General features: G+C 36.1%; 2 protein-coding genes across 3 annotated transcripts; both read left to right on the top strand.

Annotated features, from left to right (window-relative positions):
• Nucleotides 1-2,562: 2,562 nt before the first annotated feature.
• On the top strand, nucleotides 2,563-8,707 carry LOC128217499 (dynactin subunit 6-like). Its single transcript, XM_052924663.1, has 7 exons — nucleotides 2,563-2,597; nucleotides 3,007-3,089; nucleotides 3,603-3,708; nucleotides 4,405-4,484; nucleotides 4,734-4,781; nucleotides 6,446-6,588; nucleotides 7,107-8,707. The coding sequence occupies exons 1-7, from the start codon at nucleotides 2,563-2,565 to the stop codon at nucleotides 7,200-7,202; spliced, it is 591 nt and encodes a 196-aa protein (XP_052780623.1). The 3' UTR covers nucleotides 7,203-8,707.
• Nucleotides 8,708-14,045: 5,338 nt separating this feature from the next.
• On the top strand, nucleotides 14,046-21,047 carry LOC128218475 (ubiquitin carboxyl-terminal hydrolase 48-like). 2 transcript variants are annotated; one of them, XM_052926149.1, is made up of 5 exons: nucleotides 14,046-14,140; nucleotides 16,149-16,333; nucleotides 16,674-16,844; nucleotides 17,295-17,377; nucleotides 17,584-21,047. In XM_052926149.1, exons 2-5 carry the CDS (start codon nucleotides 16,159-16,161, stop codon nucleotides 20,737-20,739), a joined length of 3,585 nt encoding a protein of 1,194 aa, XP_052782109.1. In that variant the 5' UTR covers nucleotides 14,046-14,140; nucleotides 16,149-16,158; the 3' UTR covers nucleotides 20,740-21,047. The 2 variants fall into 2 exon arrangements, with proteins under 2 accessions (XP_052782109.1, XP_052782108.1); XM_052926148.1 differs by lacking the exon at nucleotides 14,046-14,140 and adding an exon at nucleotides 14,595-14,626.

The raw sequence follows: 21,047 nt of genomic DNA, 5'->3' as shown, positions 1-21,047 counted from the left end.
CATTACTAATTATTTCTCGCTTCAAATGTCACTATTAAACAGTTTTCACGCACATTTCAAGAAATAATGCATCACTCTCCTCGGAACTATTTAAAGATCGAATTGACTGTTAACATAACCGGAATCACTGCGCGCATATCCATGACAACCACGTGCTATTGCATATCCATACGCAATTATTTTCACTAAGCACAAAAGAGTTCCAGCCAAAAATACATTTTTACTTAATTTTGTTTAACTGAGATGGGAGAAAAAGCATCTACCATAGCCGCTCGTGTAAGATAGTTTCATCCCGACCCTCGCGCAGGGTGTTTTGCGGAAACACTCTCGGCCATGGAAGATACTTATAATCTTGCATATAATACAAAAAAGGCTCTAACACTCCATATTGAAATTCTTGTTACGGTTTTGCATGTAAGCACACGAGATAATATCTTAGCAAAAAATCATGTTTTGATGTGAGACATGCAAATGGTCTCAACCATCCTACCTACCTACCTACCTAAGAAATCAAGAGAGATAATTCTAATTTGCTCTTAACACGAATTATGGCCCTTCATTATTATCTCCCAGAAAAAGGCAAAGGTCTGAGTGTGTGCAGGCATGCATTAGTGTGTGCGTGTTTGTCCAGACAGTCTCAAGTAAGGGTTGACATATCTTGACCAAACTTGGTCTATTGGAAGAGTTTTTGGAAACCTTTCATGGGATTGCGTTTGGGGTCCCTAAGGTCAAGGTCAAGGTCACTAAAAATTGAAAAATGGTTGAAACTGAATAACTTTAGTTAGGGTTGACATATCTTGTGACATGGTCATAAATTCCTAAGGGATTAAGGGGCTTCATAACACCTTTAATTGAGGTTATAGTAACTTGAAAGTGACAGTTTTAAATTAAGGTTCTAATATCATAGCCATCATTCCAAACTATGGCCATCTTGATACATTTTGTGTATAATTTTCAGGATTTAAAATCAAACAAAAAATATATTTTATTTATTTATACCCGCAAACTCTGAATTTTTAGATAATACATTATCAAGAATTAAAATCAAACTGTACTGAAATAGCAATCTGGTACTACAAAAAAACTTTCCACTGTTGACCTTTTTTAAAAGCAATGAAAGTTTTATAAATGTTCAAGTTCAGGTTTTTATTGGCATTCTTCAGGCACAAGGGAGAATGTTCCGTAAATTCTTCTTTGCATTCATTTTCTTTTGCAATTATTCAAATTTGTTATTTCAAGAACACAATCATGGTAATAACATTGTACATAATATATGAGATATGTAATATCCTTCAGAATAATACAACAATTGCATGTTCGGAGTAACCAGGCACCAAAATCTTACTTTACCGTACCATTGTTAATGTTCGGAATATTATTTTGAAAAAACCTAACCATCACCAGTGCTTAGTAAATTAAGGCAAAGCCTTTGTAAACTTCATCCAATACTTTGGAGAAAAGTGTAACAAATAAGCCACACAAATCTCTAATTGTATTTCAATAACAACTGGTTAAGTTTCTTGCAAAAACAATGAAAAAGACAACATCTGGCTGACAAAAATAATAGGGGTTGAAAAGTCTTTGATTTAGGGGTTGAAAAGTCTTCAATATGGCTATCAAAATATTTCAACTAGGGGTTGAAAAGTCTTTGATTTAGGGGTTGAAAAGTCCAAACAGGTAGGGGTTGAAAAGTCTTTGAAATAGGGGTTGAAAAGTCTAAGGGTTGAAAAGTCTTCGTTTTGAGAAGGGGTTGAAATGCCTTGGGGTTGAAAAGTCCTGCTCCCAAAAGGATCAGGCTTAGAAGGGAATTGGGCCGAGTTGACTGGGATTTGTTGTGTGGATAGGACCAACCCTATTGCCACTAACCTCTCCCTCCCAATAATGTTGAAAACACAGATTGCTTGATTATGAATTGCCTACCTCTAGGGCTTTTCTGAGTTTGGCTTAGAATGTCCATCTTATTGATGGGGGTGTCCCTATCCAAATTTTACATTTTCTAAACATTTATTAGGTGCTGAGACAAATTCAAGATATTTGAAAAAAGATGGTTGAAATACATTAGTTACAAGCTTTACAAAACAGCACCATCCATACTAAAGCCATAACATGTCAACCTTTACTACGTAATAATACTATGTACTAATAGTATATATATTGGGAGAACAATATTGGGATGTTCCTATCAATTATGGTCATGAAAAAAAGTTGACTGTGGAGTATGGTTCAGGTACAATGTAGCTTTTTTAAATCATATATTGTTAAGCTTCAAAACCTATAAAGATGAAATGCCCATGATCTAATGGTATAATCATGCCTTGATTCAATGTCATGTGTTAAAAGAAAGCTAGAAAAAGCACAAAGTAACAGTGCTTTGCGACCTTAAACACATAAAGCTTGTCTAATTTATAGCAGGATTGTGCTTGAGCCTCTGGTACTCAAACTTGGCAAGGAAGTTGCTCATGGCCATCTGATGAGACCTTATTGACTTTTAGGTCAGTAGAATAAAGGTCATTGTCACTGTGACCTTGAACACAAAAAGCTTGTCCAATTGATGACTAAAATATGCTTGGCTTATGGTTCTCAAACTTGCAAGGGAGGTTGGTCATGCCCAGCTCATAACCCCTATTGAAATTGAGGTCTGTAGGTCAAAGGTTACTCTTTTGTCTAAGGTCCTTTAATTGGTAGGGAGGTTTGTCATGACCCTTATTGATATGGAGGACAGAAGGTCCAAGGTCATGGTCTACCATGAATAACTGTAACCTATAATGTCCAGGACACATTTTATGAATCTGTGGAATAAAGGTAACCTTTATTTGATGTAAGAATTGTTTTAAGTGACGCCCTTTCATTCCTGCTTCGAATTGTGTACAGAACAATTGAAAGAGAATAATATGAAAGTATTGTAAATGAACAAACAAAATGACAGAATTCATTTGTAATTGATGAAGCAGTTGAATTATAATAGAAGAAATCAAAACAGGTCATCTCAAAATAAACCCTTACAAGAAATTTGTTTTCTTTCAGTGTCAAAATTTCCCCTGGTGCAGTTGTTTGTGATGAAAGTGAAATCATAGGAGATGTCACTATTGGTATGTTTTTAAAGTACTGTATTCCCATAATGGAGTGGGAATAGATGTCACTATTGGTATTTTTTTAAAGCACTTTATACTCATAATGGACTGGGAACAATGTCAATGGACCATGAATAACATGTGACTATTGGTATGTTAGTATGATACTGTGTACACATAATGGATCGGGAATAGATGTCACTATTGGTATGTTTGTGTGATACTGTTGCACTCATATGCACTGGGAATATATGTGACTATCGTAATGTTTGTATGAATCTTTGTTTTCATAAAAGACCAGGAATAGGTGTCACTATGGGTATGTTTGTATAGTACTATTTACTCATAATTAACTGTGCAATTGATGATGGTGTTGTTATTATTTGAATAATAGAATGTGTTAAGATTTTTAAGAACGTTCTGTATCTCCAGAAATTGTTGTCTTATTTTAAAAGAGATTTCATTTACATTAAGGCTATTGAAGGAAGTTGGATTTCACATTACATTTATAAAAGTAAGTTTCATTTTAAGGAACCAGAACAGTGATCCACCCGAAAGCTAAGATCATAGCAGAAGATGGGCCTATCATCATTGGTGAAAACAATATCATAGAGGAACTGGCATGCATTATTAACAAGTAAGTAGTTGCTTGATGTTAGCATTTTGACGGGAGTTCTATAGTATATGTATGTCTATCTGTCAGCATTTTGTGACTGCTCTATATTTTCTGAAACTTAGGGATGGGTTTTGGAATGATCTGATACATAGATTTGATTTGTATAGCCCATGTCATTTTGAAAACACTTGTTGTGTTCAAAGATCAGTTCATTTTTTGTGTTCTTTGGTTGTGTGACAGAATTATCCATTTACCTCATCTGCTTTTCCAACAAAAATAATCTAGGTAGTTTCATAGCCTTGGTGTTGGGGTCTGCAGACATGGGCATATTGATATTTAAGCAATAACTTAAAAATGTGTCAAAATATTCACCAGAGACAAAATGCCCGTGTGAAGCAATTTCCACTAATCTGGCTATAACAGTTATTGACTAATGCTCTTTTTAGAAAATAAAACAAGTGTTGGTTTTTGCTGCAGTGCAATCTTGTTCCATCATGATTCATGTTGTACAATGTTCAACTGGTATCTCGTTATACCTGGAAGTGACCTTAATAGCCTCAGTTTGGGCTTGGGCATTTCACACACACTGTTACTGAATGACTGAACAAAATTTATGAATGAATCACTTGTGTAAACAATGGATTGTATGTTGTTTAGCTAAATACTTTAGTACATTGATTGGTTTATTTCAATATTATGTTGATGTGTATTATTCAGGGCTCCAGCAACAGCTAGCCCAGGCAGTCCACAGGCAGTGATGATAATTGGAAATAACAACGTGTTTGAGGTCGGCTCATGTATCCTTCACAGAAACCTTAACATCAACAAGAATATTGAGTGAATTAATTGTGCAATTGATAGCAAGGTATTTTAAGTACTAAATTAGCTTTCCTCTTCATCCATAAAAAACTTGATAGTGTATTATTGTTAAATATTAACGATCAATAAGTTAGCAATTACAACTTAAAGATGTTTATGTATGCTGATGGAGTTACCAGTTGCTGTAATAAATATTGTACCACATTTTAACTTCACTAACTGTTCAGATATAGAAGCAACTAAAATTGGAGACCACAATGTTATCGAAGCAAGAGGTAGGTGTTTTTTATGCCCCCGAAAGTGGGCATATTAAAATCGCACTGTCCGTCCGTCCGTCCGGCTCAGTAACTTTCCCTTGTATGGACAGATTTTAAAATAACTTGACACATGTGTTCCGATACCAAGACGACGTGTGGGGTGCAAGACTCGTGTCCCTACCTCAAAGGTCAAGGTCACACTTAGTGTTTATTCACAATGGAGTGCTGCATATAAGGACATAGAATATAGGTTGTCGTGTCCGGGCTGTAACTTTCTCTTGTATGGACAGATTTTAAAATAACTTGCCACATGTGTTCCACATACCAAGACGACGTGTCGCGTGCAAGACCCGTGTCCCAACCTCAAAGGTCAAGGTCACACTTAGTGTTTATTCACAATGGAGTGCTGCATATAAGGACATATAGAGTATAGGTTGTCGTTACAGGGCTGATTTTAAAATAACTTGCCACATGTGTTCCACATACCAAGACGACGTGTCGGGTGCAAGACCCGTGTCCCTACCTCAAAGGTCAAGGTCACACTTAGTGTTTATTCACAATGGAGTGCTGCATATAAGGACATAGAGTATAGGTTGTCGTGTCAGGGCTGTAACTTTCTCTTGTATGGACAGATTTTAAAATAACTTGCCACATGTGTTCCACATACCAAGACGACCTGTCGGGTGCAAGACCCGTGTCCCTACCTCAAAGGTCAAGGTCACACTTAGTGTTTATTCACAATGGAGTGCTGCATATAAGGACATAGAGTATAGGTTGTCGTGTCAGGGCTGTAACTTTCCCTTGTATGGACAGATTTTAAAATAACTTGCTACATGTGTTCCACATACCAAGATGACGTGTCGCGTGCAAGACCCGTGTCCCTACCTCAAAGGTCAAGGTCACACTTAGTGTTTATTCACAATGGAGTGCTGCATATAAGGACATAGAGTATAGGTTGTCGTGTCAGGGCTGTTACTTTCCCTTGTATGGACAGATTTTAAAATCACTTGCTACATGTGTTCCACATACGAAGACGACATGTCGTGTGCAAGACCCATGTCCCTACCTCTAAGGTGAAAGATACACTAAGTGTTTATTCACTAGGGAATTCTGAATATAAGGACATAACAGTGTAGGTTGTCAAGTATGGGTGGTATGTTCAGAGGCAATTTTAAAATAACTTGCCATATGTATTTGACACATAAAGGCAAGATCAACTTTTCATGTACTGACCTTGTTCGTAGGTCAATGTCACTTTCGGGGGCATTCGTCACATACTGTGACAGCTCTTGTTTTCTTCTGATAACACTCAGAGACATGCTTCTCTATCTTTTCCGTCAATTATTGCTGCTTTTTCATGTCCCGGATGTTCAGCTTTTATATGCTAATAAAAGTATCATCTTGTTGACATTCTCTTAAAAGCTTCCAAAATAAAGGAGTTAAAATCATTATTAACCACTTTCTTAAAGCCCTTCTTATTACAATACATGTGTTGTTTTCTACAGCAAAAGAGTATTAGAATACATTGCTAGTTTAAAAATCCTGTGTTTATATATTACTTTTATTGAACTGTAACAGTCCCTGACCTTAATGTATAATCAAGAGGGATGAAAACTGTATGGTGCATTTGTTTTGTAACTAAATGATAATGACATTCCTCATTTATTATGACTTTATTTCAGCCACGGTAGGTAGACAGGTAATGTTGACCTCTGGATGCATCATTGGGGCGGCCTGCACGGTGACCAGCAGTGAGGATCTGGATGAAAACTGTGTCATATACGGTGCCAACTGTGAGAGACGTATGCAGAAGGAACATCCACCTGTAATGCAGCTTATATATCTATAAACTAGTGAACTTGTTATTTATAATGTGTGGGTGAGAGTGACGCACAGGGTTATTTCTACGCCTTTCAAAAGAGACAAGAGTGCATGTACTGGTTTCTACCCAGGAAACAGACAAATTCGTATAGGCTTATGGCTTTCTTTGCAATCAAGCTTAAACAAATAAGTGCAAATAATGATATTGTATTGTAATTAACGCATTGTAGTGACTTTTGGATAGTCATCCATTTTGTTCTGCATATGTGTCACAGACAAGATTTATGAACACAAGTAAATTTTTAAACATAGCAACTTAAAATGCTTTGCCATATGAACTCTTTCAGTCATTGAAATTTGATATTACATACTGTCAGATAGAAAAAAACTAATTGTCTCCACTGAAATCATTTGTCCTGAATTGGAAAGTTTCTAAAACAACATACATGTATACTATGATTGTCGGTTTTTAGAAACCCTGATGCTATCCATAGAAATTTATATCTGGAGTTCTTTTTTCAGGCTCAGACTCTACAGATAGACTTTTTGACAAAGATACTTCCTAACTACCACTATCTGAAAAAACCTACAAAATCTTCCACACCTCAGAGGAACTGATGTCAACCTGCAATCCTGTGTTCTTTTCCAGCCAGTGATACAGTGTTTGGATAAATAGAACTCCATGGGCACAAAATCTTGCATTTTATTTTATTAAACTATTGTTTGCTTTCACCTCAAATTACGTGTGTATGTACGGGCCCAGACAACGAGTATTAAGCATTTTTGAAAAGAATAAATTTACAAGGTGACAAATAAAAACTACTCTACAAATATAAAGACAACAAATAATGATAGGAAATTCATACATAAGTTATTCATCAGTAGCAGAACTTGAATAAAAGTCATCTGGATTGGTAGTTTTGGCCATGGAGTCTAGTCTGCAGATCGTGATAGATTTCAAGTGTATGAAAAACATTGTGGTAACAGTGGAAGTGGTCATCATTGAAATGAAATGTGTCGAGATTTAAATGTTGATTTTCATATCTGTTCAATTTGTATCAAGTTATTAGAAATAACAGACTAAAAGTATTGTACAAATGAATATATACCAATGGAAAGAAGAAACTACATAGTGATGTAGTGATTGTCAACTAGAATAAAATAATTGTCGCTGGCTACGTTAGGTCAGGGACTATCAATAATGTTTGTCTGGAATCAATGTTGTTACTGATATTGTATGTACATGTACATGCTGTTAATTTTTTTTCAAAACCATAGCAATCATACCCAGCAAGACAGTATAATGAATAATTTTCGTGAAATATTTCCTTCGTTTACCAAAAAAATATCATGAATATTTTAAAGAAATTAACAGTCTTTCCATGAAGGGAATTAAATTGTAGTGTTCTTCCTATGATTTTAGAGTTTACAAATAGGTCATCTTTGCCACTGGCTTAAAATGAATTGTGATCGATATATATATATGTTTTTAAAGAAGAGATCACACAATACATATTAGTCTATGTTTTGTCTGTTTAGTTCTGTAGCTATTGTTGATTGCCAATTAACTCTCTTTATTCTCTGAGCTCCTCCAGACAATTTCAGACATTTTTCATGCACACTTACTTGTTTCAGCAAGTATATTACACATATACTTGAATGTTTTATAGATATGTAAGTTAGACCAGTTTTAGCTATTATAGGTCACATTTTATGAAACATTATGTAATAAAGTTGTAGACAATTTGCTAGAAAACCTGTCTGCTGTGGTCAATGTAACAATTGTATTTGTAAATTTTAAGTAATGGCATGATGGCTAATTAATCTTCTTAATAAATTTGTTGTTTATTGAATATTTCCCTATAAATACTTCTTCCTCACTCCTTGAATTCCGGAATAAGTTGGCATCGTTAAAAAATGTTATCCTTATGCCAGTTTGGACTGAAAAAAATGATTCAAAAGGTTTTAGATTTTCTTTATCAACAATGCTGTTAGACTATATGCGAAGTGTCTTCGATATTGTTTATCAATGTATTGATTAGTACATGGCTTGTATACCGTTGTGCAATATTTATTTATTGAATATTCAACTTTAATAAAAGGTATTAAAGTTTAATGCTTAATGTCTGTTCTTGCTTGACTATTTGAAAAATAGGAAGAGCTACAGGTATACTCTAGCATCAGCAGGGCACCTTGGTTAAGGGTTTTCATGTAAGCACGTTGAAATCAATATCTCACCAAATACATCCTGTATTGCATTGAACCTTGACACATCTGTTCCTATATATCTTACCTACTTATTTAAAAAAGAAAGATAACTCTTTCTCCTAACTCAGATAAGTAGATCCAATAATTTAACCATACTAGATATTCTTATCTTGCCCACGGGCGAAGATAAAATGCCCGTATGGAACTCCTTTGTAACGGTCGTCACATTATAATTACCACCCTTGTTGAAGACTGTCGTCTGTAGCATCATGGAAACCTTGTCTTGTGGTAATATTTAGAACCATTACTAATTATTTCTCGCTTCAAATGTCACTATTAAACAGTTTTCACACACATTTCAAGAAATAATGCATCACTCTCCTCGGAACTATTTAAAGATCGAATTGACTGTTAACATAACCCGAATCACTGCGCGCATATCCATGACAACCACGTGCTATTGCATATCCATACGCAATTATTTTCACTAAGCACAAAAGAGTTCCAGCCAAAAATACATTTTTAGCTCGTCTGTTTTTCGAAGAAAAAAAGTCGAGTTATTGTGATAGCCTTGGCGTCGTCGGCGTCGTCTGCGTCTGCGTCTGCGTCTGCGTCGTCGTCGTCCAAAAACTTTAACCTTACCTCATAACTCAAAAACCGTTCAACATTTTCACATTAAACTTGCTACACGTGTTCCTATTAACACTATGCATGTTTATAGCAGGTCATATAATTTTGCCTTTAATTAATATTGAGTTATCCCCCCTTTTCGACTTGGAATTACAGACGAGCGTTGGCACCCACTCCGCGGTGCTCTTGTTACTTAATTTTGTTTAACTGAGATGGGAGAAAAAGCATCTACCATAGCCGCTCGTGTAAGATAGTTTCATCCCGACCCTCGCGCAGGGTGTTTTGCGGAAACACTCTCGGCCATGGAAGATACTTATAATCTTGCATATAATACAAAAAAAGGCTCTAACACTCCATATTGAAATTCTTGTTACGGTTTTGCATGTAAGCACACAAGTTAATATCTTAGCAAAAAATCATGTATTGATGTGAGACATGCAAATGGTCTCAACCATCCTACCTACCTACCTACCTAAGAAATCAAGAGAGATAATTCTAATTTGCTCTTAACACGAATTATGGCCCTTCATTATTATCTCCCAGAAAAAGGCAAAGGTCTGAGTGTGTGCAGGCATGCATTAGTGTGTGCGTGTTTGTCCAGACAGTCTCAAGTAAGGGTTGACATATCTTGACCAAACTTGGTCTATTGGAAGAGTTTTTGGAAACCTTTCATGGGATTGCGTTTGGGGTCCCTAAGGTCAAGGTCAAGGTCACTAAAAATTGAAAAATGGTTGAAACTGAATAACTTTAGTTAGGGTTGACATATCTTGACCAAACTTGGTCTATAGGAAGAGTTTATGGATTCCTTTCATGGGATTGCATTTGGGGTCCCTAGGGTCAAGGTCAATGTCACTGTTACTAAAAATAGAAAAACGGTTGAATCTGAATAACTTTAGTTAGGGTCCACATATCTTGACCAAACTTGGTATAAAAGAAGAGTTTATGGATACCTTTCACGGGATTGTGTTTGGGGTCCGTAGGATCAAGTTCACTGTTACTAAAAATAGAAAAACGGTTAAAACTGAATAACTTTAGTCAGGGTCCGCATATCTTGACCAAACTTGGTAAAAGGAAGAGTTTATGGAGACCTGTAATGGGATTGCGTTCGGGGTCCCTAGGGTCAAGGTCACTGTTACTAAAAATAGAAAAACGGTTGAAACTGAATAACTTTTTACAGGGTTCACATATCTTGACCAAACTTAGTACAAAGGAAGAGTGTATGGATACCTAACATGTGATTGCGTTTTGGGTCCCTATAGTCAAGGTCACTGTTACTAAAAATAGAAAAACGGACACAGGCTGAAGTTCTTCTGTCAATCATTAAAAACCTGTTTTTTTTTGCATTATGTCGTTTCTTGTACATATTTAGTTTTGGTCTGGGGCATAACATAAAAAAGTTCTTTTAGGTATAGACTTTAAACTTGATATACAGATAGATGTCATTTAGGAAACGTGCAGTGCACAAACATCATAACACTGGGTGCAGTATTTGTTTAGTGATTTTCCTTGGTTAACTATAACTCCCTCAATAAATGGTGTCCGCTCCATATGTCTTGAACCCTTGAAGGTTTTTGAAATATCTCGCCCCAAAAGATTACCATACAGAGACGATGTGTAGAGCGCATGTTACAGCCAGCTGGGTTCAAGGTCAATGTATCATTTAGAGGTCAAAGGTCATATGACTACAATTCGTATATTTATCGAACCCATTAATGACTTTTGAAACAACTTGCCACAAATGTTGACCATATTGAGACGATGTGCAGAGTGCATGATATAACCAGGTCGGTTTAAGGTGAAGATAACTCTTTGAGGTGAAAGGTCATATGACTATATTATGACTATTGTTCGTGTCCTATCCATATGTCGTGAGCCCCTTGACGGATTTTGAAATGTGCCATGTTCCAACAAGCTTGGTTCAAGGCCATGGTCACACATAGTGATCAAAGGTCAAATGAATTTAATATGATTATTAATCGTTTCCGCTCAATATCTCTCGAATCCTTTGAAGGATTTTTAAATTACTCGCCACAAATGTTCACCATATTAAGAAGATGTGCAGAGCTCATGTTTCCACCAGCTGGGTCAAGGTCAAGGTCATGCATAACTATCAAAGATCGTGTGATTTTAATATGACTTTTATGCGTGTCCGCTCCTTATCTCTTCGATCCTTTTATGGATTTTTTTTTAAATTACTCACCACAATTTTTTCACCATATTAAGAATATGTGCAGAGCGCATGTAACAACCCTCGAGTCAAGGGCAAGTTCACACATAGAAGTCAAAGGTCATATGACTACATTTCGTGTCCGCTACATGTAGATTGATCTAATTTAGAAAAAGTGCTGTGCTGTACATAAGAATCATAACTTTTGGTGCAATATGTTTTTAAGTTTTTGCCCTTTGTTAATTCCAATACATATTTTGTATCCGCAGCTTCTTTTAAGGTATTGACTTCAAACTTCATAATTAGCTAGATAGATTTCATTGAGGAGAAGTGAAGTACACAGTGAACATAACTTTGGTTCAGTATCCTTTTAGTTATTGCCCTTTGGTAAATTTCATTGTTGTGTTTTGTCCAGAGCATAATTTGAAAGGGAGAAACTCTGACGAGAAGTGCAGTGCACAGAATCATAACACTGCATGGATGCAGGATTTTTAGTTATTGGCCTTTATTAAAATTCTTTCACATTTTCTGTCTGGAGCATAAGGTCGTTAAGGTATTGACTTTAAGCGTTATATTTAGATATACCTCATTTAAAAAAAAAACGTGCTCAAGAAGCATAACTCTGGGTGCAATATTGTTTGAAGTTATTGCCCTTTGTTTATTTTCATACTTATTTATTTTGGTCTGCAGCATCACGTGAAAAGAGTATAATGTATTGGCTTTACACTTTATTATTCATATGCAGACAGACCTCATTGAAGAGAAGTGAAGTGGACAAGAACCTTAACTATGGGTGCAGTATTTGTTTAGTTATTGCCCTTATTTCAATGTTATCCTTGTTGTACGGCGAAGTTGATACTAGTAATATAATTTTGGCTTTTGTTTGAACTTGTGGAAGCCTTGTCGTAATAAGAAACTTAGACATTTGCCAATCTTTTAAAAAAAAGTTCAATATATGGATAATCAGGTGATGAAAGTTTTACACATGTTGCCAGGGACAATATGCGCATGATAAGCAGGGCCCTTTTCTCTGGCTATGATCATTGTTGAGTTGTGCCACGTTTTAGTTTGGGAAAGTCAGAACTTTGTGGTGATCTAGTTTGAATTAAGCTGCATAGCTAAGCTGACATAAACCATGAAACACGAGTTATATGAAATTATTTGACTATTCAAATGTAAAAGAACTTATAACCTCAGCATTAATTGTAACAAAAAATGAATATCTGCACACGAATATGGTTTTTTGTTGTTGTTGTTGTTGTTGTTTTTGTAGTATGTATGATGTGGTCTCGTATTTTACTATGCAATCCTTTTACCCCCGGTCGTCCAGACCTACTCAATTACGGCCGCTGGATACTATCTAATTTTGTAAACAGAGTCTGCATGAGATCGAGACCGGGGAAAAGTATCGCCTCATTTTTAACCCGTTGTAAAGATCAGTACTTAGACAAAGTGCAGCTAAACAAGCTTATTGAGCTTGAAGACCTAAAGTTCAATGGCTTATCACATCTTGCACCGATGGCAACCAGAGGAAGAAGTTTGAAAGATTTGTTATCCGATTTGATACTTGTTGTTTAATAGCACAACTTTATGTACAAAGCACTGGCACCGGATTTTTAAACTCAAGATGTATTTCCCCAAAGTACGAATTACCGGTGGTTACCTATTGGCGGTGTAATCCGAAAATTCTGAATATCTATGTCACATCCTTTATTCCTTGTTTACAATATCTACCCAGACCTGCCAACATTGCTGACATTATAATTTTAGATTACTTAATGGAAGTTTAATGCAGTAGCTACATTTCCCGTCATTCCACCGGTAACAGGTAACTGAAAAATCCAAGATGGCGACCACGGTCTGTAAACAAAAGGCACCTAGAAATCGATAATGGTTTTCCCTGGTATACAAAACTTCCTTTTGTTGATGGGAAAATGTTTTTTTCTTTAATATGAGTGAAATTCATTGAAGCTTGCATATGACCTGGCCAAAAGTTCATTGGATAGTTTCTTAATACACCGGTAATCGGTACATTCAGGATACAGTATACATACATACATATATATATATATATATATATATATATATATATATATATATATATATATATATATATATATATAAAAAAAATGAAAAATATATGTTTTTAAATATGCACTATGTACTATATATATATATATATATATATATATATATATATATATATATATATATATATATATATATATATAGTACATAGTGCATATTTAAAAACATATATTTTTCATTTTTTTTTTACATTTTGGTGTTATAATTTTAAGTTTGGAAATTGTTTTATGTTTTTTTTAAGAAAAATGTTTGAGTGAAAATCCGGGGCCAGTGGTACGAAGCATTCACCTTTAAAGTGGTACCGGTTTTTCTAGTAAACAAAATCGATCCTCCGACTCTTATCAACTTTTTACTTTGCATCATTTTACGTTTAGTTAAATGAGCAAAAAATCTGATGATATTGTCAATTATTTGCTTAACGTTCGCCAGTGTAGTTTAACCTTTTTATTAATGAAATCGCAGTGTATGTATGCATTTTGTAAATTCCATTCAGTTTCATTAAATAAGAATGTTTGCATGGCAAAATAACTTTATATAATAGAGTTTTCGAATAAGAGTCTTAGAGGCTGCACTCAATAGTTGTCATAAATATTCACTGTCTCAGTGACATTAGTTTCTATCTATTACATGTCAGAAGTTTCGGTGTATGGTTAAATTCACCTTAAGAATTTACAATTATCCGACTATAATCTCTTCCATCAAGATGACACAACCTTTTAGCAGGTTCTTTTAACACTGCTTATTCAGTACCGTGTTCTGGTCTACTGTACAGTAATTCATTGCAAGTGTCGCAAAAGCTACTGGGATACATGACTTATTGATGATTTATATAGATATTTTAATTTAAACATCAAACAACCACTTTTTAAATGTGTAAATTCAAAGCAAAAGTACAATGTTTTCATTATTCACTGAAGTTAATGGACAATCGGACATGTATCAATGAAAGGTAAAATATCTTTAGTTACAGCTTATTGAGCTAAATATGTACATTCACCAGCCTTGCTAGGAATATGGTTGCAGTGCTCACTTGTTGTGCTTTAAAATGAAAACAACTTAATTATTTTTTCAACAATTGACCAAAGACATATAAATCTGCAGTTCTCTTATAACAAGTACAGTTCACTCAACGAGTTAGACCCACTTTCTTCGCTCACTTCAAGGGATTAAGTCGATGTTCGCGGACTTCCATGCTAAAATCCCACTGAGTTCCTCCGAATAACTGGGTTTACCGCTTAGTTTTTTATGAACGATAGCGTTGAAAATCATCCGATTTTATGACCCCTCGGCGGAACTCCGTGTCTAATCAGATAAGCAAGAAATCACTCTTGTTCAGAAGTTTATTGTTTTTATGCTTATGTAAATTGTTAATCATACAAGATTCTTAGCAGTGTTTAATTTGTCTTTGTGTTCGTAAACGCCAATTGAATATTGTCTTGACTTGTTAATAGTAAACATTGAATCATTGATGAATTGCCACAAATGGTATTGCATCATAAAACAGCCGACATTTTACACGATTTTGAACCATGACCTCTGACGTCAGGCACATGATCGATACAATATATAGAATATACTATTTATTATTGGTGGTTAAAAATAGCTATGACGTTTTAGGGAATTTTTCCACAGAAAATGAGGCAAGAAGGCCTTCAACCATGCGCTCTGAACTTTGAACGCATGTTTGACCTCCTGATTTTCCGAAAATGTGTAATAAGTAACCTAGCCTTTTTCGGGTGAAATGTGTTTATCAATGTATTCAGTCATTAGGAAAAAACACATTTATAAGATGCATGTGCAAATAGTGAAATATGACAGCATTCTTGTGGTAAGCAAACTTCATGTAAAACATGCAAGGGGAAAAGAATAATAGTAATTTACTGAAGCTGTCATAATTGATTGAAATTTTTATTAAAAAATTTAATTCAGCGTAGATTCTTATCAAGTGTCCGCAGAGTTTCGCGGTGGTTACCCCTCCGAGGAACGCCGCGTTCGTCATTCTTCGGTCGACTGATCAACCTCCGAGGGCCTTAAATTCCAACTCGGAGGTAAGCGGACAGACAATAAATTTGTTGTGTTGGCCGCGATAAGGAAAATCCGCTGAGGGAAACGGAAAGTGGGTCTAACTCGTTGAGTGTACTGTATGTCCAAATGAATTCCAATGCAATGTTCAGCAAATACAACTGTAATTTCTACAAAAAACATCAATGTCTTAATGTAAAACCATTATGAATATTACCTTAACCAACATATGCAAACAAAAGGTAGGCATAGCACAAAACCTGCATATTTAGTTCAGCAACAGGAATATAGCTTTAACAACATAAATTGAAACAAAATGTATTGAACATTAAGCAAAATTAGGATTGGGATGGGCGCTGTTTTTTTAAAAATATTTTAAAATGTCAGCTGACAGGCACGACACAAACAATCTAATAAATTTTAGCATGTAGTATCATCTCTTTTAACAGGCTCTGAAATATGCCAACAAAACCAACTCTCGACAAGCTGAGTTGGCAGTGGGCAGAAACTACAGATCCTGAGAATGTCAGCCAGGAAAATATTCGAACAGCTTATAGACTTAACCTTCCTGTGTGCAAGCTTGGTGTGTGTAAGAGGCACTGCAAAGGAAATCCATTCTGTATCAATTGCATCGGTTTGTACAGCATTTTTTGTCAAATATAATGTAAAGAGACTCTATAAATAAATACTTCAGTAGGTTTAACAAATATTTATCCGAGGTGTATCATAGTTCTGCATTTTGTCTGAATTTCGTTATCACTTATCTTTTTACTGTTAAAAATTGTAGAAGACTAGTATTAACAGACTGCAGTAATAAATTAAACAAGGAGTGACATTATATCACTATACAGTTATGGAAAATGAGCATCATTTTCATTCTGTAGTAAACACTTGTGTTACACAAATTCTCATTTTGAATGAAAATATACAGCTATTCCTTGCACATTCATGAAAATACAATCATCTGAAAACAGGTGAAAAAGTATGGTTTGGGAAGATAGATGACAGTTCCTGGCATGACATCCAGGACCCGACTGATGAAAGGCGAAGACCGGGCATGTCTGTGGGCCTGAAGAACCTGGGGGCAACCTGCTATGTGAACACCTTCCTACAGCTCTGGTTTCAGAATGAAAACATCAGGAAAGGTATGATCTACTGTATATTCTTCAATTAGTAGGTTGTGAAAGAATATTGGAGTGTTGCATCATGCAAATAAAGTATATATTTTTACCTTACATTTAAAACCAAATTAGTATTCACAGTATAACACTTTTGGGGCTTTACCCTCTTTACATTAGGTTACTTATAGAGTTATGGTAGTTGAAAGGTTTTAAAATACTTTGAAAGAACTCTAGGCAATCACCCCTTGATATGGTATTCCATAAATGAAAGATCTTTTTTTTTATGTGTATTAATCAGGAAAGAAGTATTTTACAAAGTGTAATAACTCTTCCATGTAAAACTTAAGTAAAATTTAGCCAATGCATTATACCATATTGATGTTGATCCATTTGATAAGCTAATTACAGTAGAGCTGAAACACTTTCGAAACATAATAATTATGTAGTAAGTTAATGCATTTGTTCTCATAACAGGTGTGTATGAGTGGCGTGAGATGGGAGCTGACCTTGGGGATCCTGACAGCTGGGAACCAACCTCTGTCTGCAGTCATCTTCAGGTATCTGGATTTCTAAATAAAAGTATAATGTGAATCAAAACAGAAAATAGTTCAATTGATTTAACGGTTATCAACATTTTGTTTATTTCTCTGTTTTGGTGTTTGATTGAATCAGATATTTAATTGTAATTGTAAATTTTAGGTAAGTTGAGCCTAGACTTAGATTTTGTCTTTTGTCATCATGTTAAATGATGTATCTTTTCTAGGTGATATTTGGTCTTCTGGAGATGTCTTACCGGCGGTATGTTGACCCCAGTGAGTTCATCAAGCATCTGGGTCTGGATGCCGGTCAACAGCAGGATGCCCAGGAGTTCTCCAAGCTGTTCCTCTCTGTCCTGGAACAGAACCTGGCTGAGGGTGCAAGCCTTCACTCCAGTAACATTGTCAAGGAGCAGCTGTGTGGGAAATATGCATATGTCACACGCTGCAGTAAATGTGGCATGGCTTCAGAGAGGTTGTCAGAGTTTTATGAGCTGGATTTGAACATTCAGGGGCATAAGACACTGAATGAGGCTATGAAAGGGTTCCTTGAAGAAGAAAAGCTTGAAGGCGATAACCAGTACATGTGCAGTATGTGCAACTGCAAACAAGATGCAAGTCGGGCAATAGAGCTAAAGAAACTTCCACCTGTGTTGAACCTGCAACTGCTACGATTTGTTTTTGATATCAAAACTGGTTCTAAAAAGAAGCTAAACAGCTGTATTCAGTTTCCTGATGTGTTGGACATGTCTGAGTTTATGCCTCCAGGTGTCGCAGCTATGTATGAACTCAATGCTGTGCTCATCCACAGAGGGCCATCCGCGTACAGTGGACACTATGTGGCCCACATAAAAAGCAAGGATAGCCAGGCTTGGTACAAGTTCAATGATGAAGAAGTTGAGAAAATCAAAGGGAAAAGTCTGCAACTGGGCAGTGAAGAGGACTTGGAAACAAAGAAACAAAAATCTGTGAAAGCAATTAAGGGTCATCATGCTTCTAAAAATGCTTACATGTTGGTGTACACATTGCGGTCAAATGAATCCAAGATAGATATGGATATTTGTGATTCTACATCAGATACAGTAGCATATGAAAATGGACAACCCATGCTAACAAATGAAAATGTTAACAACTGTTGTTCTAATCCTTCAAATTCTGTCATGGAAAGAAACAATATTCATGATAATTGCTCACCTTCCACTTCATATTCCAGCCAACCTACAGCGCAAAATGAAATCCGAAAGGCAGAAGCTATGAGCTATAGTGAGGGGAAAGGAAAGAAAATTAAGGATGGAAATGGTATAGACAAGTCCAGTGTCATGGCAGCAAAACTGCTTCCTGCCAATGTTGTTAAATATATAGAAAAGGACAATGCAAAGTTCGAAAATTGGATTCTTGAAATGGATGGTATGCGAGAGGAAAACATAGCTAAGGGCCAAGAGAAGCAGGAGACTGTTAAAGCAATATACCAGGATCTAGCATATGTGAAAGAGGATGGCAATAAATACGAATGGCTTCCAATGAGCTGGTTTGGAAAATGGCTGAACGATCCAGCTACAGCGCCAGAGATTGATGTCACAAAGCTGTGTTGTGCCCATCAGAAGGCTTCACCAGAAATGTGCCTCAAGATGAAGTGTGTCTCACAGAGAGGGGCAGACCACTTGTTCAGTATCTATGGTGGGAGTGTCAGGCTGCAGGGGGATGAATCCTTGTGTGAGATATGTGTGAAGAACCGGTGTAATTTGATACGAACAAAGATCAGAATCAATGAGGATGATAAGTTTATATCTTCGTTAATGAAGAAGGGCTTTCCAGAGGAACATAAATTGTATTGGATTGGTAAACGGTCCTATAGGAGCTGGAAAAGGTTGGCAGTTGAACAGCTTAATGCTGCAGAACAGAAACATGCAGAGATGAACTCAGCAGCTCTGACGGATGAGGAAAATGATTCAAATGACAATGTAAAGAATGAAATCATAGAATCCAATGACCATCAGAATGAGGAACAGTTGTGCATTCAGTCGGACTCTGTTGAAAACAATATAAGAAATATGTGTGAAATTTCGGCTTCCGACCAGTCAATACATGCTACAGAAAACAGTTCCACTGAGAACAATAAAAGAAGTCCAAAATTCAATCCAACAAAAAGTAAAAGTGCCCCATCTGTATCAAACACTGACTATTGTTCAAAACAAAGTGAAAATAATGATCATGATGATTGTGTGCAGTTTAATGAAGATCTTCTTTGTGATGTGCACAGCGGTCTTGACCCGGACCCCACTTGTCGAAAACTGGTACCAGAGTGTGTGTGGAGTAAACTGAAGAGATACTTCCCTGACTGCCCAGAGTTTGAACTAGAATGTGGAACATGTGAAAAGTGTATGGCCAACATTGTTGCTGAAAACAAGTACAGAGATGAAAACAAACACCTTGCATCTGTTCAGAAAGCTTGCCTTGTGGACTTGTTTTATGATCGTAAGAGGCCAGCAAACATAAATCCTAATGAGAGTGTGTATATTGTGAGTGGCGAGTTTATTGACAACTGGAGAAAATTCATCAAGGACCCCGTGAAGAATGATCCTCTACCAACAGTAGTAAACTCCATACTTCTATGCAAGCATGGTGGATTTCTGTATCCACCTGACGAGATACAAGGACTGAAATCTGATTCCAAGGTTGTGTATGTTACTGCAGATGAATGGCAGATAATGAAAGACTTGTTCACTGTTGACTGTGAAATCACAAAAGTTTGTATGATGGAAAATGACTCTAAAACCATTGAAACTTTTCCCAAAGTATGTGATGACTGCCTACAAATGAGACTTTGTAATGAAGAAGGAGAGTTGTATGAGTATGAGAGAGGGATGTTGTATATCAGGAAACAGCTGAAGCAAGATATGAAAGGTGTGTCAAACATGCTGGAAAACAACGACTCCAGCACCGATGATCCAGAGTTCGGAGAGAAAGTTGCTTCTGCCACAAACAAGAAAAGGGGAAGCACAGGTCTTACAGAGAGTTATGAGCCCCCAGAGAAATGCTCAAAGACCAACAACAACTCACGCATGGTCAGAAAGAGTCAGAGACATAGGAAAATGAGAGGAGAAAAAGAAGTCACTATTTCATCCAAAGACACATTGAAAGATTTAAAGTTAGAGATAATGAGACTGTTTTCTGTGCCACCATTTGACCAGAACTTGTTTATCAATGGAAGGCTTCTAGAGGACAATACAAAAAGCCTGTTTGACCTCAGAGTTGCCTCTGGCTCTGTTGTTGACCTCATAGCTGACGAACCAAATGAAGAGATGACATTTCTCGAAGATTTTACAAAGGAGACAACAACTCCAGAGTCTGGATTCAAAGGAACCAATCTGCTGAAGACTTAATGTAACTGTGTTGTTTAATTTAGTGTCAATTAAGTGTCTATTTATTTGTGAGTGTTTGAAACAAAACTTTTACATGGTTGTGCTACATCTAAGTGCTATTATTTTTGTGGTATTTTGCAGGAACCTACACCATTTTCATAAAGCATACATTTTGAACACTTGATGCAATGCTTGCAGGATGTTTCTCAGATTTATACCTTAATCACATCTTGACATTCATCATACAATACAAATGTAGCAGGTTCACATGTAGAAGGTTCACATGTAGCAGGTTCACAATGTCATTTAAAATAAAAGCCTGAATAAGA

The sequence above is a fragment of the Mya arenaria genome, chromosome 14 (assembly GCF_026914265.1).
Source record: "Mya arenaria isolate MELC-2E11 chromosome 14, ASM2691426v1".
Taxonomy (NCBI): Eukaryota; Metazoa; Mollusca; class Bivalvia; order Myida; family Myidae; genus Mya; species Mya arenaria.
This window is presented reverse-complemented; position numbering and strand designations above follow the sequence as displayed.

Bases quoted from the DNA above. Each gene is read 5' to 3' on its own strand.
- LOC128218475 (XM_052926149.1), top strand. From the start codon at position 16,159: ATGCCAACAAAACCAACTCTCGACAAGCTGAGTTGGCAGTGGGCAGAA. The intron at 16,334-16,673 runs GTTTGTACAGCA...ATCTGAAAACAG, and splicing joins ATTCTGTATCAATTGCATCG to GTGAAAAAGTATGGTTTGGG. The intron at 17,378-17,583 runs GTATCTGGATTT...TATCTTTTCTAG, and splicing joins CTGTCTGCAGTCATCTTCAG to GTGATATTTGGTCTTCTGGA.
- LOC128217499 (XM_052924663.1), top strand. From the start codon at position 2,563: ATGCTTGGCTTATGGTTCTCAAACTTGCAAGGGAG. The intron at 3,090-3,602 runs GTATGTTTTTAA...TTTCATTTTAAG, and splicing joins CATAGGAGATGTCACTATTG to GAACCAGAACAGTGATCCAC. The intron at 4,782-6,445 runs GTAGGTGTTTTT...ACTTTATTTCAG, and splicing joins CAATGTTATCGAAGCAAGAG to CCACGGTAGGTAGACAGGTA.